At 43.4% G+C, this 27,787-nt stretch overlaps 1 protein-coding gene across 1 annotated transcript in view; it reads left to right on the top strand.

The window, feature by feature from the left end:
* The window catches only part of LOC114649085 (sterol O-acyltransferase 2-like), a 93,447-nt gene that overhangs the window by 3,873 nt on the left and 61,787 nt on the right, over positions 1-27,787 (top strand). Inside the window, exons 2-3 of the mRNA XM_028798513.2 lie at positions 16,954-17,053; positions 24,977-25,035. Coding sequence (XP_028654346.1) covers positions 16,966-17,053; positions 24,977-25,035 — 147 coding nt within the window. The 5' untranslated portion in view covers positions 16,954-16,965. The remainder of the gene's footprint in view (positions 1-16,953; positions 17,054-24,976; positions 25,036-27,787) is intronic.

Here is a 27,787-nt window from a genome sequence, read left to right as displayed (position 1 = left end):
GATAATTGGGGTTCTGGTTTCACAGGGAGGCGGGCACTCTCCTCCAAGAGAGCATAATAAGCCCCTCTTACCTCTCCCCTCCGGAGCAGCCCAACTCTGTGAGCCCCTCCCGCACACTCCCTGGCCTTTCTAGGTTGTCCGTACCAGGTCTCGCCGAACAACGGGACACCCTCCCCACCTGAAAACTCGGCCCTGGTACGTTCCCACCTGGGTACATTGCAGGTCCTGTCCCCTTCTCTTCCGGGACTTCTCCATCCTGTCGGCTATGCCACTGTCACAAAAGCCACAAAGAGTCATAGCAAGGTTTTGGGGCAGCCACCCGTATAATTGGTATCCTGGCTGCAAAGTGTGCGCAAAACCGAGTCCAAAACAGAACTGAGGGAATATGGAAAAGGTGGGAGCTTTTAAAGGGGAAGACAGGAAGTGAGGTCATAGGGATTGGGCTCATGTTCTTCAGCCATTGGTTCGAGCCCAGACGTGACATCACAGGGGCCGGAGCCGGCAAGGTCTCCTTCCATAGGCTCAGTCCCGGAAGTGACGTCAAGAGGACCAGGTGGAATCTCCCGTGAATGGTCTGCAGGAAAGGGAGAACAAGAGTCAGTGCAGTCTGCCACATCCCGGTATGACTCGGAACTGCCCTTACTCAAGCCCTTTAGCTGCCTCCGATGCGCACGTGTGACACTACATATATAATGCATGAACGAAATGGTAAGCTAATTAAAACAAAAAAGTCGATTGTTTTGAAAAAAGACCCCCCCCACACACCTGGGAGGCTGGCTACACCCCTGTAATGGGGGGATTAGTGCTACTTTCTGCATTTTTTCCTAGAATAGAACAGAAAGCCTTTTATTGTTATTGTAAAATAATTTACAACAAAATTACGAGCGCCACTCCAACTGAGTACAAAAGCAAAATGACACTACATTTGTGATAACTAAGCCAATGCTACAACACGCAATACAAACTAGAAGAAGAAAGGTGCAATTTAATAGTTAGTTTAGTGTTACTGTCTGCTGCTTTTCCTCTTTGCCTAATGCCTTTTAATTTTCTGGCCACTGTACATGTGAATGGGTGTAGATACTTGGTGATAAGAACAGATTTTTAATTCTTTAAATTTCTTCAAGAAATGTTCACTGATGTCACAAGCCAGTGACAATGACACAAGGAGTGAGGAGGGACAACACGTTTAAGTATGGCTTCCGTCTTAATGCTGGGGTTGCTCTCCTATTTTTAAAAAGGCTCGGTCATTTCTACTGAATTACTTAACGGAAGGCTGTTAAAGGTAGAGGCAAACATTGGGGGGAAGAAGTGGGCTTTCGTGAATGCGTATGCCCCAAATTCAGGCTCGGAGAGACTGCACTGCTTCTCTGTTTCACATGATGGTCTTGTGCAGTGTAAGCTGGTGTTTGTTGAGGGTGAATTTAACTGCACTGAAAATGCATAGCTGGACAGGAGTGGGCTGGAGCCGCACTCGGGGTCCGTTAAAGCCCCCATGTCTGGTGTTATTAAGTGTAGTTTCATTGACATTTGCAGAGCATTGCATCCTGGTGTTGGGCAGTTCACGTAGGTGAAGAGCTCTGCAGGGCTGCTCTCTGTGGCCAGACTTGACAGATTTTACATTCAGAAACGTCACAGTAAACTCGTTGCTAAGTGCTCCATTATTCCCACTGGCTTTTCTGATCTCTCTCTCTGCTATTTTCACAATCTGCTAAGTCTTACTGACCCTACCAACCTCCTGAAAGACTTGCGATTCATCAAATGTTCTGGATATTTCTAGAAGCATCAGAGACACACAAAATAAAACTTGTCTATGCCAGCGGTAGGATCTTCTAAAATTGAGATAGAGCTGCTGTGCCAGCAACGCGCAGAACAGACCACTCAGAAAGTGAACACCCCGGTGGAATTGCTGGAGAAGGATATCAAGGGGCTTCATTCTGTTTTGACCACTAAGTTGGATAGCGGCACTTTTTCGAAACACTAAAAACAAATTAAAAACAATCATTGATGGATCTGACGGACAGGCGAGCCAATGATGCACTCGTCCGATCAAGAATACAAGCTCTCGCTCAAATAGATGCACCCGCTTATTATTTTTTTTTTCGGATGGGTCAAAGAAAAACCATTGACCGTCTGAAAAATGATAGGAGCCTGAAGCCATTTGGACCTTGGCTCTACAGCTCTATCAGCAACTGCTTTCCGCTGAAATCAATGGAGAACCTCTTGAGTCGGCAAGTTTTCTTCAGGACTGTAGTGTCATGGATTTTATATTTTATTTTATTTTTTGCTCACACAAACGAAAATGGACAGTTAACAAATTGTATCATTTTAAAAGAAATATTTTGCTCATATGGACAGGATCAATTTAACACTTAAGAAGGCAGGACATTAAAGTGTCCCGTTTTCCTGAATTGTGTCCGTAACAATCACAGTATCATCTGTTTAAACGGAGCAGAAAATCCAGGAGACGCCTCAAGCTTTAATTATTTTATCATCTGTGAAGAGATGGGCACCCGGGACTAAATAGGCTTACAGCCCAGGAAAGGAAGACATGCCGATGCTTCATGTTGTATTCTATTACTTTACAAACTACGAACAGGAGGAGAGGCCGTGGGACTAGAAATTACCAAACCAGTCTACAGCTTGGGACAGGAAGGTTCTTAAAACATCAAAAACTCTATTATTTGTACTCAAACAGATTAAAGAGTCTGAGCCAATTCATCCATCATATTGACAGCCAGCCAACCAGGCATATGTAACAATCGCATGTTGGAAAACTCATGTGGAATTTTAAAATAAATATGACTGAGTAAATGACGTGAAAAGATCGACGTCAAGCGGAGAAGAGAAAGCGACGTCAGGCGAGGGCACCAGCAATGTGTGACCATTTTCATCTGATTGTCAGCTAAAGCATTCCATGAATTTCGATTGCTAAATCAACGCCACCCTGGGACATTCATCTTTGATATCCTTAACTTTTCGTAAGCTTTTTCTAAAGACTATACAGTGTATACTGTATAGAATCAGACTTTACTATCCACATTTTCATTTATGCTTTTCTCTACTGGTATTATTGCTCTTTAATAAATATCATATGGCTTTTAACTTTCTATGCTTTATCTTCATATCTAGAGTGATTGAAGTAATAAGGTAATTTTGTAAGAGCGCCTGGAGTAGTAGGAAGTGCTATATGATCTGATCCACAAGGTTTATCGAGTTGTGGACATAGAGCTCTGTCCAATAATGAACAGTGCCTTAAAGTAAGACATTCATTAGTTGATAAACGGCTTATAGCCAAGGATGTTGAGGCTTTGTATGTTTAAATATATTCTTGTAGACCAAAAGTAATATTTAGGTCTGAGATATATATTGTACGTTATTCGTCCCTATAAGTAAGTCTCTTGCAGTACTAGGGAAAGTGAACTGTGCATGTGTTATTCATACGGTACTTGTGTGGGTTAAAGTTCTAGGGAATAACATGCATGTGTATACGTCTTTTATACGGTACGTTTGTGGTCAGGGTCTGTGTGTATGTGTATATATCTACATATGTGTGTCTTAATCTTAAGGTGTGACAGTTGACCAACCCAGTAATGAACCTAATGAATACTCTTATCCATGAAGAAAATAAGTAAAAGGTAATTAGAGGGGAATATCACTATAATACAAGGACTTACCACAGGTTCCAGCTGGGGAGAAGGATATTCTAGAAGCTGAAAGCACGAGGTGACAGCAGCGTTAAACAGGCTATCACACGTGTGTCTGTGGATCATCTATCGTCTCAAATTAGGCATGCGATACCAATCTAGGACAAGAAGGGCCGCTGTTGCTAACAGTCTTGACTCTAACCTCCTTCCTCCAGGATCCCCCGACCCTTTTGTTCTGAACAATAGCATTAAATGGACTATCACAAATGTGCGTCTCTGGATCAAATCAGGTATGTGATACCACTCCGGGACAAGAAGGGGTGCTGTTGATAACCGTCTTGACTCCAACCTCCTTTCTCCGGAATACCCTGTCCCTTTGGGTCTGAACAATATAAAGTTTATTGCAGCATTAAATGGACTATAATAAATGCGTGTCTGTGGCTCACCTTATCGGCTCAAATCAGATATGCGATACCACTCCAGAATGCGGGGGCACCGTTGATAACAGTCTTGACTCCAACCTCCTTTCCTCCGGGATGCTGCTTCCCTTTTGGTTTAAATATTATAAAGGTGGTCATTCTAGGAACATGGTATGTCAGTCTCAATCCGAAACTACTGTAGGATGAAGTTCCATAGCCATATCTTAGTTAAGAGCCATCAGTGGCTATAACTTGTTTGTTTTGTGCCTGCACCATCAAGTGCCTGTTTATTTTGATAAGAGAGCCCATTTTGTTGATTTATTGTTAAATGGAGTGGCTGGGTTGGCACCCCAAATTTTCTTTGGACTTTGTCTGTCACTTGTACCATGATAGGACTTAATACTGGAAAATCACCAGGGACTGATGGATTACCAGTGGAATTTTTCAAAACCTTTTGGTCTCATTCTAGAAAGTTGATTCTGTTTATCTGGGCATAGTTTTTTTCCGTGGGAGATACGTTACATCACTCATCCAAGTGACTTCCTCAGTCTCGGTTGACTGCAGCATTGTGCACATCCTGGACAGGGAGGAACACTGGTTTGAGGGAGGAGTTAAGGAAGCCATTTACATGAAAAAGAAATGACCATCTCTGAACTGAGGAGGGGTTCTAAGGGTATATCTTTCACCATCTTATGATGCTGTGATTGCAGCCATTCCCCAACTCTCTGTGAATGGTACTTATGGCCACTGATCAATGGACAATTTGCATATCATTGATCACATGGCCCATTGTTAGTCAATGGTGCTAATTGTGGTCATTATGCAAAGGTACTGTGTATAAGGTTGGAGAAATACCACAATGCAGGTAATGTGCCTCAATTGGGACTCCGTGACCAACCACTCATTCAACACAAAATCAAAGCAGCGGTACCCAAGGATTCTCTGAAGAGACACAGTACTGAAGGAGTCCAGTCTTCATCTTAGGTCATTGGATAGCGTCCATGTCTCAAAAACAGGAAGCACCAGGACTTTAAAGTCTTGGATCTTTGTCCTTTTGCAAAGATATCAGGAGCACCACACACCCCTTTCCAGCGACCTCATGACCCCCCTATGCTCTCACAATCGGTCTATTGACTTCATAGGAAGAGTCACCAGAGACATGAATGTCACTGCCAAGGTAAGTAAACCTCTCAATGAGGTCGACACTCTCTCCGCAGCCGGACACACTGCTGATGGCTGTGCCCAAGAGGTCATTAAAGGCCTGGCTCTTGGTTTTTATCAGGACCCTCGCAAGCCCAGACCCTCAGACTCCTCGCTCAGTCTCTCGAGGGCCCCAATCAGAGCCTCCATTGACTCCGCGAAGATCACAGCATCGTTAGCAAAGTCAAGATCAGTGAATCTCTCTTCACCAACAGATGCCACACAGCAGCTGGACCCCATGACCCTCCTTCCCACTCACTCACTCACTCACTCAAACCCAAACCTGGACCCCATGACCCAAACGGGCCAAACCCAAATCCTATCTATCTATCTATCTATCTATCTATCTATCTATCTATCTATCTATCTATCTATCTATCTATCTATCTATCAGGCCTTTCATGTCTTTTTTTGCTCTTTTTGCAGAGTGTGCACTAAATGGGTACATTGATGGGTTTATGGTTTGTAACTGATTTGGAATAAAAAAACTGCAGCAAATACAAAAAAAATCGGACATCCGTATCCTTAAATCTTGAATGGCAAGCTTTTCCTGTAGCATTTCTTCTTAATCAGGACTGTCTCCATATTTTAGTTTTTGTAACACTGTGGTGGCTGTTGTGTTTCTCCCAACTGCTGAACCTTTGACTGCTGAGTGGCTCACCGCCATGTCATTCCCATTGTGGACTTTGTCAATCATTGACTTTGCAGAGTGACAGCTTACAGGTGAATTAGTCATCACCTGGATGGAAGTCAAATCCATCCCCAGATTGACTGATGTCTCTAATCAACGTGTTTGTTTAGTTAGGTCAGGATGTTTTTTTTATTTTTTGGCACTCATCTAGCGTAGGTCTCTTGTTTATGTACTTCTTATCTTCTAATAGAAGGCTCCAGGCGATACTTTCAGTTGAATGTCTTTTAAACTGCTTACTAAGGTCTCCCTATCACTAATCTCATCATAGACTTGCTTATTAAGCTTTAAGCCTTTAGGTGCCTTTTAAATGTGAAACGTTATCAGGTGTTTATTGTCGGTCATTCATTCATTCAGTTCCTTATATGATGTCTTTTGTCATTGCACAGTGTTTGTCTTTCGATCCATTTTCCCAACCCGCTTATCCAGAGCAGGGTCACGGGGAAGCTGGAGCCTATCTCAGCAAAAATCAGCGGCAAGGCAGGAACTCCTAGACAGGATGGCAGCCCTTCAGTGGGTGAACACACACACACACACACACACACACACGGGCCAATTTAGCATGTGTTCTACAAAATAAATCAGTGTACTAACCGCTCGAGATGAACCGTTTTATAAGAACTGGTAAGACCACACATGACACAGTGGGCAGGGCTCAAATGCCAGCCTTGGCGCTGTTTGTCTGCTCATTCTGCCTTTGCCTGTGGGGTGTTCTGGTGTCTGAGATTAACAGGTGATTCTGCTTTGGGCCCATGTAGATGTGTTTGAATGACAGCAGGCCCTGTGATGGACTGGCCGTCTGACCAGTTTTGTTAATTGCCTTGTACCTGGTGCTCCTGAAGCAGGTTTGATGATGGTGGATTCCAAGTGGCAGAGAGATACACAGAGAGAAGTTGTTTCAAAAAGTAATTCAGGATAATCTTCAGCTGGAGATCGAAACATTTCATTAGGTTTATTTTTAAAGGTATTTTATTTACCTGGAGTGGAGTGATGTCATTCAAGGTATAATTAATGCCCCACGGTGACTAGACCCCAGTGCAGTCACTCTCTGGATGATATGCTCGTATTATGGAGTGTGGCGTTTCCATGCTGTCTCCATTTTGAAGCTGCACAGTTTCACGCAGGTTCACTTTGTGTAACCTCTGCAAGATCAAGCCATATCTGATGGAATGTGCAGCACGGCTTTCAGTCCGGGCTTTGTTCTGATCATGTCTGGACTACTGTAGCTGTCTAATAGCAGAAGCAAGCATGAGCTGCCAAGCCACTGCAGGTGACTTAAAATGCAGCGATACGTCTGGTGTTCAACCAACCAAGGTGGACACATGTCACTGCTCTTCTCAGGACACTCTGCTGGCTCTCTGTAGCAGCACATATTAAGTTCAAATCGTTGATGTTTATCTACAGAGTAGTCAATGGGCCACCAGTTATTGATCTGGACTTTCAGAAAGCATTTGATGAGGTGCCACATGAGAGGTTGGGCATCAAACTAAATGAAGTGGCAGTTCAGGGTGTGATGTGTGTAGATGGGTGCAGAATTGGCTCAGGCACAGGAAGCAGAAGGTGATGGTGTGAGGAACCTCATCAGAATTGGCTGATGTTAAGAGTGGTGTTCAGCAAGGGACAGTGCTAGGGCTGCTGCTGTTTTTAATATATATTAATGATTTAGATAGGAATATAAGTAACAAGCTGGTTAAGTTTGCAGATGACACCAAGATAGGTGGATTGGGAGATAATATGGAATCTGTTGAATCCTCGCAGAAAGACTTGGACAGCAGACAGCCTTGGGCAGATTTGTGGCAGATGACATTTATTGTCAGTAAATGTAAAGAATTGCACATAGGAAGAAAAAATGTGAGGTTTGAATACACAATGGGAGATCTGAAAATCAAAAGTCCACCTTATGAGAAGGATTTAGGAGTCATGGTGGACTCTGAGCTATCGACTTCCAGACAATGTTCAGAAGTCATTAAGAAAACTAACAGAATGTCCGGTTATATAGCGCCTTGATGTGTGGAGTACAAGTCACAGGAGGTTCTGCTCAAGTTTTATAACACACTGGTGAGGCCTCATCTGGAGTTATGTGTGCAGTTTTGGTCTCCAGGCTACAAAAAGGACATAGCAGCACTAGAAAAGGTCCAGAGAAGAGCGATGAGGCTGATTGAGGGTGATAGAGGATGAGTTATGAGGAAAGATTAAAAGAGCTGAGCCTTTACAGTTTAAGGAAAAGAAGATTAAGAGGAGACCTGACTGAAGTGTTTAAAATTATGAAGGGAATTAGTCCAGTGGATCGAGACGGTGACTTTAAAATGGGTTCATCAAGAACATGGGGACACAGTTGGAAACTTGGTAAGGGCAAATTTCTCCCAAAGGAAGTTTTGTTTTCACAAAGAGAACCACAAACACATAGAATAAACTATCAAGTAGTGTGGAAGATGATAGGACTTTAGGGACCTTCAAAACTCGACTTGATGTTATATAGGAGGAATTAAAAGTATAGGACTGGTGAGCTTTGAATGGCCTGTTCTCATCTACAGTAGATTGTTCTAATGTTGCATGTATACAGAAACACTCATGAGACCCTATTCTTCTTATCACCCCCTCAGGTCTGCTAGTAAATGCCACCTTTGTGTGGCATCAAATCTCAGTCCAGGCTCTTTTCACATATCGCTTCTCACTTGTGGATCATGCTGCCCACCCCTGTCCAAACAGTTAAGACCCTGAGAGTGTCAAAGATGCATCTGAGGACTCTCTTATTCTGTCACTATGTGCCTAATGATGGCTTTGAGTGGTTCTTGTAGCGAAGGACAGATGAACTAGTGCTGTGTTGTTCTGTTTGGTTTAGAGCTCTTCAATTGTGATGATCAATTTTGGAACTTGCTCTGTGACACTTGTGTCAAGACAGTCCCCAGACTGGATAAAAGTGTCTGCTAAGTGAACACGTAAAGGCTCCAGCTTCCTAGATCAGGAAATGGGCGAAAACAGATGTCATTTGGTCAGAAATTTCAACAAATATTTGATGTGGCAGCATTAGGAGCCTGGCTTAGACGGCCATCACTGGATGCACTCGCTCATAATAGGCCAATGTACAGACACCAGTTTGTCTCAGGCACATGATTTTGTGGTACATCTGTAAATTCAAAATAACTAACTGAGAGGGGGTCCATGTGAATACAGGCAATAGTGTACGGTGCCATCATAACGCAGACAGACCCCAGGAGGCCTCATTACTAGCCACATATCCCTGTACTTATTGAGCATGTTCCTGCATTAGATGGTGTGACCACCAGGGGTGTAGCAGCACATAACTACACAATACAGTTGTGGGTTCAAACACAAGATGTTTATTCCACACAATACCTTCATAAGTTTCCAGTCTCCTTCGTTTCAGGCTGCACAATGAAGTAATAAGTTTTTTGTTCTCCTTCCACATCTCTAACATAGTCTATCCACCTTCACCCAACTCCAACTACTGAGGCAGGATCAAAAGCGCCTATGACACCAGACCTGAGAATACTACAGCATTTCACGCTGGAAGCTCTTCAGAGTCAGGTAGAAGATCTTCAAAGAGGGTATAATGATCCCCTGCAGCTCCCAACCCCTGGTGGTACCCATGTACCCCGACAGGGCTATTCCATGGGACTGCAATTTGCAACCTTCCCTGCAGGTATTCATATGAGTGTCCAACTACTGGGATGCTGCCATCCTGTGTACTGGGAGGGAGGAACACGTGACCCTGGGAAGCAGACACCCTCTGTGCTTCTGACCCAGTTACGTCACCAGTCCATCCTATTGTGGGCTCCCTTTCTACCAAGGAATCAGCTTCCATCCTGGTCTGGAAATCAGTCCATCTATCATGGCACTAACAATGGGGGTGTCCTTATTTTTATGTGCATGCCCTTTAAGAGGAGGATGAGTCCTCATTCTGGATGGACATGTCCTTACACTACACTAGTCGTGTAAGCCTGTGCTGTTAAAAGCCCGGGCTCCTAGAAACCGTGGATTCTGGCACTTCTGGCATCGGTTGTGTATTAGCAGCTCCTTGGAGGTTTTGTTTTGCCAATGTACTCGCCTCGCTTGTGTAAGCTTCTCTCTTGTCGGCAGTTTCACTTTGGTGATGGAGTCGATTTTTTTGAGCTTCCTGCTGTACCCTTGCACTTCTGGGCCAGACAGACAGACAGACAGACAGACAGACAGACAGACAGACAGACAGACAGACAGACAGACAGACTTCTATGCGTAGACGTTTATATATAAGATGGGTGTGTTGTTCTGGATTGGCATCGTCTTATGAAGAACAGGTCTGTTCTTAATATGGCTACACCAAAACATAAATATCTAAAGATCTTTTGCCCATGTGGATGGGCATAGCCTTATACGTGATAGGTAGGGAATTTTATGGATGGGGTACTTCTTTATGTTAGCCCGCTCAGTGCTAACTCAATGCTGTGCCTTATTGGTCTTTTTTGACCAGATTCTTGCTCCCCCTTTTTGGTGCCCTGGACAACACATATTTCATTACAAACCAAGTTTCTATCGATTGACCATCTTAACCAGTAATACCAATGATCCTAACCTTTAGAACAGATGACATTTAGGATGGTTTTATGGGTGGTGAGCAAAATCCGATGGAAAATCAATAGTGGGTCAAAGCTGTCCAAGGGACATGACTGTGTTCAGAATGTTGTGGGGAACAGCCTGGACACAGACAGGTAGACATCGTTGTTTAAACCCACGCATGTTTATTTACAATATTTACAATGTCCAAAGCACACACAACCCAGTGCTGCAGCACCAATAACCCCAAAGTTCAGGCCTCTCAATCACAATGCCTTCTTCACCGCCTCTCCTCTGAGCTCTGTCCTTCTACACTCCCGACTCCAGCTCTCGAATGGAGGGAGGTGGCCCCTTTTATCTCCCCCTGGACATGCTCCAGGTGCCTCCCAATGATCGCCAGCCGGAAGCACTCTAGGTGTCCCTGGTCTTCTTCCCCCCAGCACTTCCGGGTGTGGTGGAAATGCTGAGGGCCAGGGCTCCACAGGCATCGGGGTGACCACGGGCCCCTATAGGGTTGAGCTTCCAAGCTTTGTTCTCGTGGTCCCCATACCATCCAGGGCGGCTGCCCTCTCGTGGTCCGGAGGAGGCGTAGTCCCTCTTCTGGTCCTTCCAGTCGTCTCAGCTGGGTACCATCCCCAGCCACTTGCCACAATGTGTAGCAGCTGTGCAGTAATATAAATGTTTTACCTTTATTATAAAATTAGGTTACTTTACTAAAACCCTTTACATTTATGAGCTGTAAAGATGCCATTTAGAATGTCAACGAAAACCACCCAAAATGAAGAGCAAAATCCGTGAAAGTATATGGCGGGTCAAAATTGACCCAACGGACATGGCAGCGTTCAAAATGTGTAGCAACTGTACAAAAATATGACATTTGGAAACAGTGGCGTAGCTAGCTTACTGAAGGCCCCTGTCCCGCGCTCTGAGGTGGGCCCCTCCTGTCTAGCACAACGGTTAGTAATTTAAAATCCTAGGGACTGGCTGGGCAGTGGTGTCCATGGCCGCGACACTATCAGATCACTGTCAGTTAGCAAATATAAAGTAAATTGTGGGACTGGAATGTGGGAGGTGTGGGTAGTCGTAGGACTAGTACATAAATATACATAAAATGTGGACCCGTTTGCTTTTCTAAGACAACTTTGTGAAGGAAGATGATTAAAATGTAACATAAGCTAGAAAGTTCTGTGCTATAAAATGAAACAGTTTCAATTTGTAACAATTAAAACGACAACACCCGCTGACAGGATACTACTACACAATCGACCTGTTTTACACAAGTTCGGAGAAAATGGACATCATAAAGTGGTGACGCTCACAAATCCTCATGATTGTAATACTAATGCACAGTAAGCCATACTAAGGTACACGATAAAACAGATTACAGATTTGTCAAACTGTTAAAGCTTACAAAAGTAGAACTGACTGACAAGTCACAAATCCTATCACTTCTAATATCACTAGTACCAGTGGCGGCTCGCGTATAAGCACTGTGGAACTGCAGCACCCCCTATTTCTACTTGATATTATCGATAACATTTAATATAATGAGTCCTTTTTTCTTACATTCTTTCTTTATACTTGCACAATATATAATTCTTAAGCTTAATGTCAGTAGCCATCCCCCAGTTTATGAAAAAGATACAAAAATGTTTGTATGGAACTGTGCGATTCACAGTAGCAGCGGCGTGGTGTTTGGCTGTTGTGCGCATGCGCACATAGGAAGCTGCACGTGAGGCTGCGACGTAGAGAGAGAGCGACCGTCGCTCCCGCAGTGCCGACCCTGGCGTGCTGGTGGAAGGCAGTGTTTTTTTTTTTATTTACTCCGCGTGTGTTGTGTTTAAAAACCATGTACCATATTCTTGAATGTCATAAAGTGTAAAATTAGATTATTATCCTGCTTCCAGCTATTCTATTTGATTAATTTTTTTTCGGTTTCTGAATACATTTTCTTTTTATACATGTTTGTTTCCTTTTACACAATTTTAAAAAAAGGCTAAAAATTTTCTGGAGCATCACCCCCACTAATTTTAGCTACGAGCCGCCACTGACTAGTACCTTAAAATACTCGCTTGCGTACCTTCTGTTGCACAAATGTCAAGTTGTCTGACACGCTTGTTTTCGATTGAGAGTACAGCCAAGCCACTAAGTCTGTCTTGTGACATAACGCTTCTGAGGTCGTTTTTGATGAGTTTTAACTTGGAGGACAATCGTTCACTCGCAGCAACAGTCACTGGCGTAGTCAGCAGTAACATGTAAGCTGTGCAAATGTCACTGGAAGTAGACGACGGTACACAGTGATCTATCAGCAACAGTTCAGCTACTTTGAAAACAGTCGACTTGGTTGACAGGATGGCTTGAAAACACGCATGAAATGACAATTGAGCAGAAAACGGCGGTGAAATGTTGGTGTTATAGCGTTCAACGAGAAGATCGACGACCGGGTACAATTTGTCATCAGCCATCGAGGTTGATGGTAACAAGACATTGAAGGTTGAAGCCACTGCATTGAGACTGTGAAACTGCTGTTTTAGTTAAGCTGTGAAAGACCTGGGTTCGATTCCCGGGTCCTCCCTGCGTGGAGTTTGCATGTTCTCCCCGTGTGTGCGTGGGTTTCCTCCGGGGGCTCCGGTTTCCTCCCACAGTCCAAAGACATGCAGGTTAGGTGGATTGGCGATTCTAAATTGGCCCTAGTGTGTGGTTGGTGTGTGGGTGTGTTTGTGTGTGTCCTGCGGTGGGTTGGCACCCTGCCCAGGATTGTTTCCTGCCTTGTGCCCTGTGTTGGCTGGGATTGGCTCCAGCAGACCCCCGTGACCCTGTGTTCGGATTCAGCGGGTTGGAAAATGGATGGATGGATGTGAAAAACTTTTTACAAATCTATAGGCCCGAGTGGGCCCCCCAAGCTGCCCAATCCATTGCCACGCCACAGGGTTTGGAAACTTTTTCATACAAACTTTTTTTTTTTGCTTTTTTTAAAATTATGTCTAAGATTTATTTGAGGATGTTTTAATGGAGGGCGGCACAGTGGCGCAGTGGGTAGCGCTGCTGCCTTGCAGTTGGGAGATCTGGGGACCTGGGTTCGCTTCCCAGGTCCTCCCTGTGTGGAGTTTGCATGTTCTCCCCGTGTCTGCGTGGGTTTCCTCCCACAGTCCAAAGACATGCTGGTTAGGTGGATTGGCAATTCTAAATTGGCCCTAGTGTGTGCGTGGTGTGTGGGTGTGTTTGTGTGTGTCCTGCAGTGGGTTGGCACCCTGCCCGGGATTGGTTCCTGCCTTGTGCCCTGTGTTGGCTGGGATTGGCTCCAGCAGACCCCCGTGACCCTGTGTTCGGATTCAGCGGGTTGGATAATGGATGGATGGATGTTTTAATGGGAGGCGAGCAGCCAAACTACCCTAAATGCAGCAGAAAACCCAATGGTGGGTCAAAACTGACCTGAAAGGCATGGCAAGGTTAAGGTACAAATTATGGGATGTTTAACTTTTTGTTAACTTGGGGAATTGTAGGAAAAGTCACAAAGTTTCATCCTGAGTAAATTAAATGAATGAGGCTTTCACTGATTTCAAACACAAAACGGGGTCACGTTTGACCCAAAGACGATGTGAGTGTTAAATGAGTGCGTCCTTCTCATCCTGCATTGAAATGTCCTTCTACTGGATAGGGGCTTGGCTGAAAACATGGGGTTGGGGTGTGTAAGTTCAGCTTCATAAAATTACAAGCAAAGTAGTCATGTCTCAGGGAGTTTCTGTGCCCACCTTTCAGATACTTTACCCATGACCACCTTCTCCTGACATATCTTAGCATTTCCAGGTTAAAAATAAAGGAAGCAGGTAAGTACTGAATAGAAGGCAAGGGTCAGAGGTGTAATGATGCTGGAGGCCACTGAGGGGCACTAAAGTTTGGAATTGAAATGATCTTGAGATAGGTTTAGGTTTAGGTTTAGGTTTCTTTATTTAGTCATGTTTACACAGGAAAACATGAAATTTGCCTTCTCAGTTGCATCAAATAACAGGTAACAGACAGAATGAAATAAAACAGACAAATAGAAATAAGAAAGTTTAAGGTAAGGCAGTTAGATAAAACATATTTATACCAAAAAAAAAAAAAAGGTAACAGGATATACAGGGTGGCCCACGAAAAAGTAGCCCGCGTTACTATAGTATTACTGGCGGCCTTCCGTAAAGAAAGAAAGAACTTGAAATGCCAAAATCTTTACTCACTCTTTACAGAAAGTGCTGGAAATGATCCCCTTGTGCGTCAATGCAGTTTTGGGCGCGCCTTAACATGTTGTCATATACGCGACGCAACTCTGGGGCACCAATGCTCTGAATTGCATTACGAATATTGTCTTTCAACTGCTGTAAAGTTCTCGGGTTATTAGCGTACACTTTTCCCTTCAAATTGCCCCACAGATAAAAGTCACATGTTGTTAAGTCTGGCGATCTCGGTGGCCACAATCCTTTGGTGACAATCCTGTCTTCTGTAAATGCCTCCCGAATTCGTGCCAGTGACACATGTGATGTGTGACAAGTCGCGCCGTCCTGTTGGAAGAAGGCGTACTTGCGTTCTTCCAGCGTCAACTGTCCGTAAAATTCCTCAAAAATTCTCATGTACACGTTGGTGTTCACTGTTGTCTCAAAAAAATATGGGACCCACAATCCGAGTTCCAGACACAGCACACCAGACGCCAACGCGGCATCCCCCAATAAACTCGGTGGAAGGGTTGGGTTGACAAGGTGCTACGGGGAAGGATTCACTCGGCGCGCCACTCTGGCAGGAAGGCGGGCTACTTTTTTGTGGGCCACCCTGTATATCAAAACCTTAAACATTATCTCCGATATTTCTTATTGAAAAGTCGTATGGCACTAGGAAGAAAGGAGTTTCTGGAGCGATTTGTGTGGGTTTTCAAAGCGACTATCCTTCCTGATTTACTGAAGTTTAGTTCTACATGTAATGGATGACTGTCATCAGTTGAGATGATTTCCAGTTTCTTTAGCATTGCCCTCTGACACACACTAGTCAAATCATCTACATCAGCCCCAATAACTTTAGCTGCATACTTCGGAATCTGCTGGAGCTTTTTTGAGTTTTGGTTTGTCAGACTATTAAACCAGGCAATGAAACTGAAAGTGATCGCAGACTGGATCATACTACGATAGAAGGACAACATGAGGTCCTTGTTTACTTTAAATAGTTTCAGTTTATGGAGGAGAAATAAGCGCTGGTTGCATTTAGAAAATATTTTTATTTTCAACCAAAATGAAACTTTGGCGAGGATTCAAATGGCTGCCCACCGCCAGAACAACATGTCTCCATAAGCGAGAACCATTTTTCTAAAGGAGCTTGAGATGTTAAAGGCTGGCAGGTTAGCTAGAATCTGACCATGGCGTCTAACTCGAGTTGGGTTTCATTGCTCTAACTTTTTGTTTCCATTCCTCTGACGCCAATGGTTAGCTGACTCCGCAAGGGCAACTGCCACATACACCATTTTTAGTGCCTTTTGGAACTTCTCAAGCAGATTAGATGGCAGGACGTCTGATGGTGCCTTTGATTTATATCTTTTATTTAGGTGTTGTGATAATAGAGGCACTGTTGACCCCTTGAACCCTCAGAGCAGACGTCAGACAACAGATAAAAGTCCAAAATGAATTTATTATAATAATAACTGTGCACAAAGCACCCTCCACACCACAATACTTAATAAATCAATAATCTCAAATAAACAATCAATACAATCCTACACTCCCAGACGCGTTGCCACCCTTCCTCCCAGCTCAGCTACATGTCTGGGATTTCCCACAATCCTTTTATAATCCTTGACCCGGAAGTGGTTCTGTCCCTCAGTCCATGTGACTTTCTATCACTTCCGGGTCAGGTAAAAACTTCTCTTTTTCTTCAGCCCAGAAGTATATCATTTCTTCCGTTCCCGTGACTTGGAAATACTTCTGGGCTATACGGAAAGCATAAATCCCTGGGCCTCCCTGCAGCGACTCCTGGCGACCCACATGGTAGCCAGCAGGGCTGTGCATTAAAACTCCAAGGTCCATGGGGCCCTGCTGGAATTCGGGGCACCTCCATGTTGCAGGGAGGGCTCCATCTGGCGGCCTGGGGGTATTGGCCGGACTGTATGGCCGGCAATCCCTCACAGTGTGTTATGTAAATTATTTTCTGTTTTGTAAGCGGGTAGTTTTGTGACGTGCCTCATAATGGCGCTCATCAGTGCACCTCATCATATACTTAATAAAATAGACGTTGTACATTCCCCATGGCCATGCTCAGTTCCCAAAGCCAGAATAAACATGCCAAGGTCCTTCAAAATGAGCAGCTCCTTGGCTCTGTCAACAACACAAAGAGGGCAGCCATTCTGATTTAGTGCAATGCCAGCCTTGAACCAATGGCCTGGTGGTGGGTGTGAAGACCAGCAAGTGATGCCTTTTTTCTTTTCTCACAGCTACTAACAGAGATGGCTGACGATGACACCAGCAGGAATCTCCGGCGCAGGAACGTGAAGCGCGACAGCACTGTGATGAACGAAGAACCCACCCTGAGCAGTAAGTAGTGTGATTTAAAGATGCAAGAAATTGAACGTTCAGTTAAATGTAAATACAAATTATGGCTTTAAAGGCATCTGAGTGGCAAGAAAATGTTGTGTGCAAGTGTACTACGTGCTGTGGGTGAATATCACAATGCATCTATAAAGTATACTGTGATGGTTTATTAGGTTTGCAAGGGCTTGCCATGGGATAAGGAGCCACATGTATCAGTAAGCCACGCCAGTGGGTAATGAGCCCCCCTTTATAAGCCAAGTGCAAAGGGGGATAGTTGGAGGTTGGCAAATCTAGAGAAATGCCTTCAAAAAACTGGGGGGGAGTCCTCCACGCCAGTAGATGGCAGCAGAGGCACATGTGGCATTGTACTGCTTGTGCAGAGGATTGGCACTCCACATGTTGACATGGAAGATTAGGCTCCTTGTTTTCAGGGCAACCAATAGGAATTGGGATTTTGGTAGGGTTGCCGCTAAGAATGGATGGGATTTTATGGAGGAAGCCAAAGTAAATGTTAGTCACTCACTGCCATAATAAAATGAGTCTGAAGTTAGGAAGTGAGTTTGGCAGAGGTGCAGATCACAGGGAGACGGTTGTCACATCCCACGTTCACGTTTTACGTCTCTTTTGTTCATTCTTGATGCTTTATTTATGTTGATCATGTGTATCATTCTTTATTTGTGATCTTCTCCATGTCTGTAAGCTGCCTTTGTTATGTTTGAATGTGCTTTGTGGGTGGGGCCACCTGCCAATCACCCCCAGGTACTCTTCTCCACCCTATAAATCTCGGTGGTCTCCCATAGTCCCTTGTGGTTTATTTTGAATGCACTAGAGAGCTGGTCAGTTTTCTTGCGCTCTACTGTGCTTTGTGATTTTTGTTTTCCCTTTTCTGGATTTCTGACAATGTTGTTCAGTTTTTTTTTTTTGACTTTGTGTTTGTATACTTTATGGAGTTCCGTGTACATGTTTTGCATTTTTATGATCATCTTTTATTTTATAACGATTCTGCGTGGCCCTTTTTGTATCTAGCTGGGGCTTTTGATGGGATTTTCCTCTCTAGTCTGTATTTTTGGAAGTGATTTTGGGACTTATGTGCATTGGGATTGCTAGTGTGGCCAGAGAATTGTAAAGGAGAGGGTGAAAGGTGAAAGGCAGGTGAGGGAGCCATCTTGCCTGATATCCTCTTTTGGATTGTCCCGGATAGACCATCTGTCTCTGCCCATCAACCAGCCTGGCCGGTATGCCTGTCCATCCACCTTGGCACCTACAGTGTATCCGGAAAGTATTCACAGTGCATCACTTTCTCCACATTTTGTTATGTTACAGCCTTATTCCAAAATGGATTAAATTCATTTTTTTCCTCAGAATTCTACACACAACACCCCATAATGACAACGTGAAAAAAGTTTACTTGAGTTTTTTGCAAATTTATTAAAAATAAAAAAATTGAGAAAGCACATGTACATAAGTATCCACAGCCTTTGCCATGAAGCTCAAAATTGAGCTCAGGTGCATCCTGTGTCCCCTGATCATCCTTGAGATGTTTCTGCAGCTTAATTGGGAGTCCACCTGTGGTAAATTCAGTCGATTGGACATGATTTAGAAAGGCACAGTTGACAGTTCATGTCAGAGCACAAACCAAGCATGAAGTCAAAGGAATTGTCTGTAGACCTCCGAGACAGGATTGTCTCGAGGCACAAATCTGGGGAAGGTTACAGAAAAATTTCTGCTGCTTTGAAGGTCCCAATGAGCACAGTGGCCTCCATCATCCGTAAGTGGAAGAAGTTCGAAACCACCAGGACTCTTCCTAGTGCTGGCCGGCCATCTAAACTGAGCGATCGGTGGAGAAGGGTCTTAGTCAGGGAGGTGACCAAGAACCCAATGATCACTCTGTCAGAGCTCCAGAGGTCCTCTGTGGAGAGAGGAGAACCTTTCAGAAGGACAACCATCTCTGCAGCAATCCACCAATCAGGCCTGTACGGTAGAGTGGCCAGACGGAAGCCACTCCTTAGTAAAAGGCACATGGCAGCCGCCTGGAGTTTGCCAAAAGGCACCTGAAGGACTCTCAGACCATGAGAAAGAAAATTCTCTGGTCTGATGAGACAAAGATTGAACTCTTTGGTGTGAATGCCAGGCGTCACATTTGGAGGAAACCTGGCACCATCCCTACAGTGAAGCATGGTGGTGGCAGCATCATGCTGTGGGGATGTTTTTCAGCGGCAGGGACTGGGAGACTAGTCAGGATAAAGGGAAAGATGACTGCAGCAATGTACAGAGACATCCTGGATGAAAACCTGCTCCAGAGCGCTCTTGACCTCAGACTGGGGCGACGGTTCATCTTTCAGCAGGACAACGACCCTAAGCACACAGCCAAGATATCAAAGGAGTGGCTTCAGGACAACTCTGTGAATGTCCTTGAGTGGCCAAGCCAGAGCCCAGACTTGAATCCGATTGAACATCTCTGGAGAGATCTTAAAATGGCTGTGCACCGACGCTTCCCATCCAACCTGATGGAGCTTGAGAGGTGCTGCAAAGAGGAATGGGCGAAACTGGCCAAGGATAGGTGTGCCAAGCTTGTGGCATCATATTCAAAAAGACTTGAGGCTGGAATTGCTGCCAAAGGTGCATCGACAAAGTATTGAGCAAAGGCTGTGAATACTTATGTACATGGGATTTCTCAGTTTTTTTATTTTTAATAAATTTGCAAAAACCTCAAGTAAACTTTTTTCATGTTGTCATTATGGGGTGTTGTGTGCAGAATTCTGAGGAAAAAAATGAATTTAATCCATTTTGGAATAAGGCTGTAACATAACAAAAGGTGGAAAAAGTGATGCGCTGTGAATACTTTCCAGATGCACTGTACATCATGTAAACACGGCAGTGATAGCAACGGTGAGAGATGGGTAGAAAAACATTCTAGAATGTGTCCTCTATTCTGACTTCTAAAGAGAGTCTTTATGAAAGCTGTTTGAGGAGTAGTAGGCAGTTTGTGAGTTAGATATGGCCGATGCAAGTGGAAAGAACAGAGATGGGAAGGATCAGGTGGATGTGTGAAGAGTCACAGAGCGAGAGGACGTTGAGCTCAGAGCTGAGAGAAAGATCTGGCGTGGAGTTAATGGGTGATGTACTGAGCCAAAGGCATGAATGTATCCCAGTCCTAGCTGCCTTTGATTATATTTTCCTTGGTTTATTATTTTGATGCTACAGAAACACTTCGGCTATTTTTTCCCCAGGAAGAGCGCCTATGGATGATGATCATTATGAAAGGAACTGCGGTACACCCAGAAAGCCTTCAGATCCCTTCACTTTTTTTTTGCATTTCATTATTATTCTTTATTATTTCACCTTATACAATTTCTTCTATTAGGAATGTGTTAATTTATGCATACCCCTTGGTTGTCAGAGCGCAGGGTCAGCCATTGTGCAGCGCACCTGGAGCAATTGCAGGTTAAGGGCTTTGCTCAAGGGCTCAGCAGAGCAGGATCACCTTTGAAATTCGAACCTGCAACCTTCCGTATACCGGCGTAGATCCTTAGCCTGAGAGACACCACTCCACCTACAAATTATTATATTATGTTGCGGCCTTGTGCTAAAATCATTTCATTTTCCTCTCATCAAGCAACTCTCAATACCTCAGAATGACAAAGTGAAAAGTGGATTTTAGACATTTTATGCCAATTTATTAAATATAAAAAACTGAAATATCCCATTGACAGAAGTATTCAGAACTTTGGTATCCATTCAGGTCTGGAGTCTTCTTGGGTTTGATGTGACAAGCTACACACATCTGGATTTTTGGATTTTTCTGCCATTCTTTTCTGTAGATGCTCTCAAGCGTCCTCCAGCTTTTGCCAGGAGTCTGCTGTACGTCACATGTGCGTCCTATGGGTGTTACATTAATTAAAGCCCCCCCTGCTACAACAGACAAATAGGAACTATATACAACAGATACAATGATTACATTCACATTAAACAAAATTCACAATATATATAAAACAGAAGAATTTCAGTATAAAAAAAAATAGTTTTGAGAATGTTCACAACAAAACAAAGTAACTCAGCCACACTCGCGTATGTGGATTTCACTTTCACCAAAAAACAAATCTTTTAATTCTCGTGGATACGCCTCTTCATTGTGAAGAAACGCTATTTTTGTCTGATGGCAACACAAATTTGTTGATCTACAAGTCTCCGACTTTTGTTTAAAGCCAAACAATATCTCCATATTTCTGTCATATCACCTACAGTATGTCCATATATTCAATCTCTTTTTGCTTTTACCTTTTCGTCAATATCACATTGAATTTTGATTACGTGTTTGGAATTACATCGCAACAATGCAACGTATAACTGCCCGTGAGTGAATATCGTTTCTTTCTCTCTACACAAAGTGTGTCTGACAATAGCATTCACACAAATGAGAAATGATTGAACCGTGTGTGTGGTTGTAAATTGTTTTAGATGTGAGCAATTTCCAAATCTCTTTGTATAAAGTCTTGTCTCACAGGGCTTGAAATTTTCTCTCGCGGGATTTCACTTTCACCAAACAACAAATCTTTTAATTCTCGCGAATATGCCTCTTCATTGGGAAGTAACACTACTTTTCCCTGATGGCAATACAAATTAGACGATCTAAAAGTCTCCAACGTAAGGTTTAATTCCGAACAAATAGATTCGATCTCTTTTCGCTGTTCCGTTATTTCACTGAGTAATAATTTCCGTTTCTTTATGCTAAGGCGATCTTTTTACTATCATTTTTTTGAGACTTTCGAATTTTAGTACTTCCATTATCTCTGACCTGCTCTGTATGTGTATCGTGCCAATGTTTTTGAATTCTTTTACAACGTTCTACTCTTTGTCTTTTAGTTCCGGCCCTGGGCATGGTTAAATCTCTTAGCACAAAGTCTCATCTCACGGGATATGAATGTCTCTCTCTGAGAAAGTCACATCTCGTCTCGTCTCTCTTCCCAAGATTTTTTTGTTGTAATAGAGAGATAATAATAATAATAAGCAAAGTACCTATGAATATTGGCAACCATACAACCTGATAAATGCTGATATATAGTTTCAGGCATCACACTTGTTAGTTACTTTAAATGTTTCTAGTCACATCATCATTTTATGGTTTTCTTCAGAACAGGCCGCATGCCTGTCTCAATATGGCTGCCGAGTTGTGCTTCCCTGTGTGGTCTTCTTTTCAGTCCATGATGTGTGAGATGCTCCTTCCTTATGATGGTGCGAGAGAGAGAAAGAAAGAGAGAGAGAGAGAGAGAGAGGTAGGTAGGGAGGGAGGGGTAAAGCAAGTGAATTTATACATTCTTTGCCCAAATCCTTACACCAATAGGGTGCCGTGCTACAGAATGGCCTTTGATTCAAAGCCAATCCCAAACAACCATACTTCAGGCAAATGGGGGCACACATTACCTTTCACACCTGCCCCCAGGTGTTCAGATGATGCTTGCCAGCTAGGTGGTCTGGCTTTCCTGTGGGGGTTGATTGAGAGAGTCCTGCAGAGAATCACTTGCCAAACTGGTTTTAGGCACTTCTCCCGGATTCTTAAACATCAAACCATTGCTGTTCTTATTGTTACCCCTGCAACATTCAGTGTCGGAGAGCTGCAGTTCTTCCGTCTAGCCAGTATTTAGAAACTGCGATAAGAATAGAGAGAGCACACGCATTGAGCTGGCGTTGGCTTCAAACAGGAGGATTTATTCTTGTTTAAAAGAACATACTTCAGGTATCAATAAAATCACTTCAGTTCAGTCCCATTCACAAAACATGGCCACAACACCCCTGACTTAAAACTAGAATAGTTTCTTTACATTCACAATCCAACAATTTAATTTGTTTATGCTCATTTGACTTTTTAACACAATCTTATATTGCAATATCACAGTAACACCTTCACTGACAACATACACATCTATAAACGGCTATGTGTATTAGGTTCATTAACAATGTACGGTATATTTACTGCATTCATAAAATGCTATACAGTAAGTAAATTTACTTGTAACCAATTTAACACAACAGGTTTTAATATAACTATTATAACAATGTGAAATGGCTTGACAATATTTTGCCCCATCCATTTTTCCTTCTACCCTGACAAGTTCCCCAGTCCCTGCTGCAGAGGAAGACCCCTACAGCAGGATGCAACCACCTCCATGCTATACTTTAGGTCTGTGTGTGTTTTGGATGGTGAGCTGCGTTGGCTTTCCTCCATTTGTACCATTTGGTGTTGAGGCCAGTTAGTTCAATTTTGGTCTCATCTGACCATAACACCTTTCTCCACTTGGCCTCAGAATTTTCACGGTGCATTTTGGTAAAGCTCCAACGAGACTTTCTTGAGGATTGGCTTTTTTTCTTGCAAACCTCCCACAAAATCCACATTTGTGGAGCACTTGTGTCATCACATGCACAGAATGACCACTTTTTGCCCTAAAGTCCTTTCAAAGATGCCCATTGGCCTCTTGGTTGCCTCTCTGACCAGTTTCCTCTTCACTCTTCCATCCAGTTTGGAGGGACGGCCTGATACCCGGGAGGGTCCTAGTAGTACCAAACACACTTTCCATGTCTTGATTATGGACTTTACTGTGCTCACAGGGAGTGATAAAGCCTTTGAAATACTTTTTGAATCCATCATTTCACTTGTGCCAGTCCACAGCTTCATCTCGGATATCTTTTGACAGCTCCTTGCCAGCCATAGTCGATTGCTTTCAGCTCACTACCAAGCACTGGAATGCTCCGGGACTAGCTGAGCGAATCAGAAGGATTACAATGGGTCACAGGTGGAAGCACATTAGCTTGGTGTGTAATGGAGAAGGTGACTACTTACTTGTGATTGAGTTTACAAGTGTTGTGCTGCTGAGATGATTATTCTTCCAACAGGTTCTCCCATTTCAGCAGAGTATTTCTGAAGCTCTGTTAGAGTGACCATTGGGTTCTTGATCACCTCCCTGACCAAGGCCCCTGTTGTCTGGCTACTTAGTGTCACACATGTGCGTCACTGGAACACTTTCCCTTCTCACTACAGATACACAATACCCCAATGGAGGGGTGAGAGGGGGATCTGTCACTAACCGCCTCGTCTTTTATGTCCTCAGCAGGAGTGAGGAGACGCCCCTTGAGGTAACGTAACCCCTCCTGATGTCGGCATCTCATTTGGACATGAACTTGGTGTAAAGACCGAGCTTCCTATGACTGAGCCAAACACTTCAACGAAGCCCTTGAGCACTGATTTTGAGTTGTATGATTTGAGAATGAAAAGGGGTGACCCCATTCATATCCCAACGCTTTTGGGACACACCCTGCAATTATTCAACCATCTGTACTAGTTTGGAAGAGTCCTTGTAGCTTCAAACATCTTCCATTTCCCAGTTTTTGAGGATTCTGTTGTTCTGGGAACACTCAAAGCTTTACAAATGGCTTTGTCCTTTTGCCCTGGTCTGTGCCTCACCCCAATTTGACTTTGGGGGTCCGCAGAGAGTCCCTTGGACTTCATGAGTTGGCTTACATGTCAATTGTGGGACTTTCTATACACAGGTACACGTGTGCCTTTCAAAGTGATAAGTCAAGTTTGCTACAGGTGGATTCCAATCAAGTTCAAGAAACATCTCAAGGAGAAGTAAAGGCACCTGAGCACAAAGCACAATTTGGAGGGCCACAGCAAAGGGAGAGATTTCAGTTTCTGATTTTTAATAAATCTGCAAACCTTTCTGAAAAACATGCTGTTACTTTGTCGTTATGGGTGTAGATTGATGGGCAAAAATGTCAAAAGCATCCATTTAAAGTGAAATTCACAACTCAATAAAGAGTGCAGAAAGTGAACGGGTCTGAATACGCATTGAAACCACTGTATACATGATAACAAAATCAGTCAATCAGTCCTTCATTGTTCTAATTCATTCATTTGTTTTACTTCTGAAGGAACCCCAGAGCAGACCAACAGCATAAGCAATTTAATGCACTGGAGGAAACACATGGAGGTGAGTTGACCACACTGATACTTCTCCTACCTGGGATTGTGTACAACTCACTGATGCAGAGCTAACACTCATTCACTTCATTCAGATCAGAGCAGGGGTTCAAAATACCTGCTAGTTTACCGGAAGGTGCTTAGTAGCATATGTTTGGGCTACAATAGCCAGAGATGAACAATAATAAATAAGCAAAATGAAATTGTGGTTTGTGAGTCTTTCCTTACGTATACAGGAGGTGTGATATGAATACCTTGCTTAGAAATACAACTAATAATTAAATTCTACACAGCAGTCGGACTGTAGTGCAGTGTTTCTCGGTTTATTCAACAAAATTTACAGAATTCAACCCTCAAAGATCTCAGGGGATGACACTGTGCTGACTTGTGTAGACGGTGCACAGTCCACATGGACAATGAGTGGACACGGGACTCAAGGCCATGACACTCGCTGTGAAGCCTACATAAGAGCTACTGTGTTTATCTCTCCATTATGTAGTGCCTTTCATATCTATCTATCTATCTATCTATCTATCTATCTATCTATCTATCTATCTATCTATCTATCTATCTATCTATCTATCTATCTATCTATCTATCTATCTATCTATCTATCTATCTATCTATCTATCTATCTATCTATCTATCGCCTATAAACTGTTGACCTTTCATGGTTCTTTACTGGGTGGTGTGGTTTCTATTGCTTGACAAAGCACCATTTCATTCTGGGAAGGCTTCTTTGTGTCTGAAGTTGGTTCTGACAGAACAGTAACAGGTTAAGAAAGCCATCCTGTGTCTCTGTATGCAGCGAGAGTCCTTTTAAGATCGCGTCCCATTGGTTTTTCACAAATCTGTTGCTATCCAGTCGTGGTTATGGAGCATGTTATGGGATCTAAGTAAATCAATGGTTCTTTCTTGAACCTTCATGTGGATGGGTCTGTGGCGAACCTTTTTCCCCTATGGCATCACTCTAGAGAACCGCTCTGGCACCTTGATTCTTAAGAGTGTCAACATTTTCCCTGTTAAGTTTACCGTTACTCGCATGATCAGCTGAAGCACACGACTTGTATCGTGAGGTGTGCAGCTGTATAGCGGTCAGCCCGTTTCCTTCCATAATTATCCAAGTTGATAGATAAACCTCTTAAACACAACTGTGAGGTTTTCATCTTCTTTTTCTCAGGGAAATTAATTTTTGGGGACTGTTTTTTTTTTTTTTTTTTTTCAACAAGATTTTGGGGTTTTGAACTGGTTTGGCAATGGGCTGCATTGAGTTTTTTTGGTTATGAACTTTGCACATTTTGGTCTTAAGCTTCTTTCCTGGTGTTTTTGAGTCAGCATATTATGTAGACATTTGTACTTCTGAAATCTGTGCTTAAAGTGGCACCACATTACTGTCATTACTCCTTTCATGGATGGCAATATATGATTTCGATTAAAGAGCTTCAAGCTCTTACATACTTTTACATTTAATTGAAAATGCAAATCTGTGCAGATTTGAGTTACATTTGCCAGTACTCACCCATATGCCAAGAAATGTGCCAGGCGGGGTTTTTAGAAAAATGTATAGCCCAAGGACAGAGGCAGTGGTGCTGTAAGAATTATGTTTCTAGACTTCTCTAGCACCTTCAACACCATCCAACCTCTGCTCCTCAGGGACAAGCTGACAGAGATGGGAGTAGATTCATACCTAGTGGCATGGATCATGGACTACCTTACAGACAGACCTCAGTATGTGCGTATCGGGAAATGCACGTCTGACATTGTGGTCAGCAACACAGGAGCGCCACAGGGGACTGTACTTTCTCCAGTCCTGTTCAGCCTATATACATCAGACTTCCAATACAACTCGGAGTCCTGCCATGTGCAAAAGTTCGCTGATGACACTGCTATCGTGGGCTGCATCAGGAATGGGCAGGAGGAGGTGTATAGGGACCTAATCAATGACTTTGTTAAATGGTGCGACTCAAACCACCTACAACTGAACACCAGCAAAACCAAAGAGCTGGTGGTGGATTTTAGGAGGCCCACACCCCTCATAGACCCAGTGATCATCAGAGGTGACTGTGTGCAGATGGTGCAGACCTATAAATATCTGGGAGTGCAGCTGGATGATAAATTAGACTGGACTGCCAATACTGATGCGCTGTGCAAGAAAGGACAGAGCTGGTTATACTACCTTAGAAGGCTGGCGTCCTTCAACATCTGCAATAAGATGCTGCAGATGTTCTATCAGACAGTTGTGGCGAGCGCCCTCTTCTACGCAGTGGTGTGCTGGGGAGGCAGCATTAAGAGGAAAGACGCCTCACGCCTGGACAAACTGGTGAGGAAGGCAAGCTCTATTGTTGGCATGGAGCTGGACAGTTTAACATCTGTGGCAGAGCGAAGGGCGCTCAGCAGGCTCCTATCAATTATGGAGAATCCACTGCATCCACTTAATAGTATCATCTCCAGACAGAAGAGCAGCTTCAGAGACAGACTGCTGTCACTGTCCTGCTCCACAGACACACTGAGGAAATCGTTCCTCCCCCAAACTATGTGACTCTTTAATTCCATCCGGGGGGTAAATGTTAACATTTAACATTATACATAGTTATTGTCTGTTTTTCACCTGCATTATTATCATTCTTTAATTTAATATTATTTATTGTATCAGTATGCTGCTGCTGAAGAATGTGAATTTCCCATTGGGATTAATAAAGTATCTATCTATCTATCTATCTATCTATCTATCTATCTATCTATCTATCTATCTATCTATCTAT

Source organism: Erpetoichthys calabaricus, chromosome 3 (assembly GCF_900747795.2).
Source record: "Erpetoichthys calabaricus chromosome 3, fErpCal1.3, whole genome shotgun sequence".
NCBI classification, from domain to species: Eukaryota; Metazoa; Chordata; class Cladistia; order Polypteriformes; family Polypteridae; genus Erpetoichthys; species Erpetoichthys calabaricus.
The sequence above is the reverse complement of the archived record's forward strand: the minus strand, read 5'-3'. Positions and strand labels throughout refer to the sequence as shown.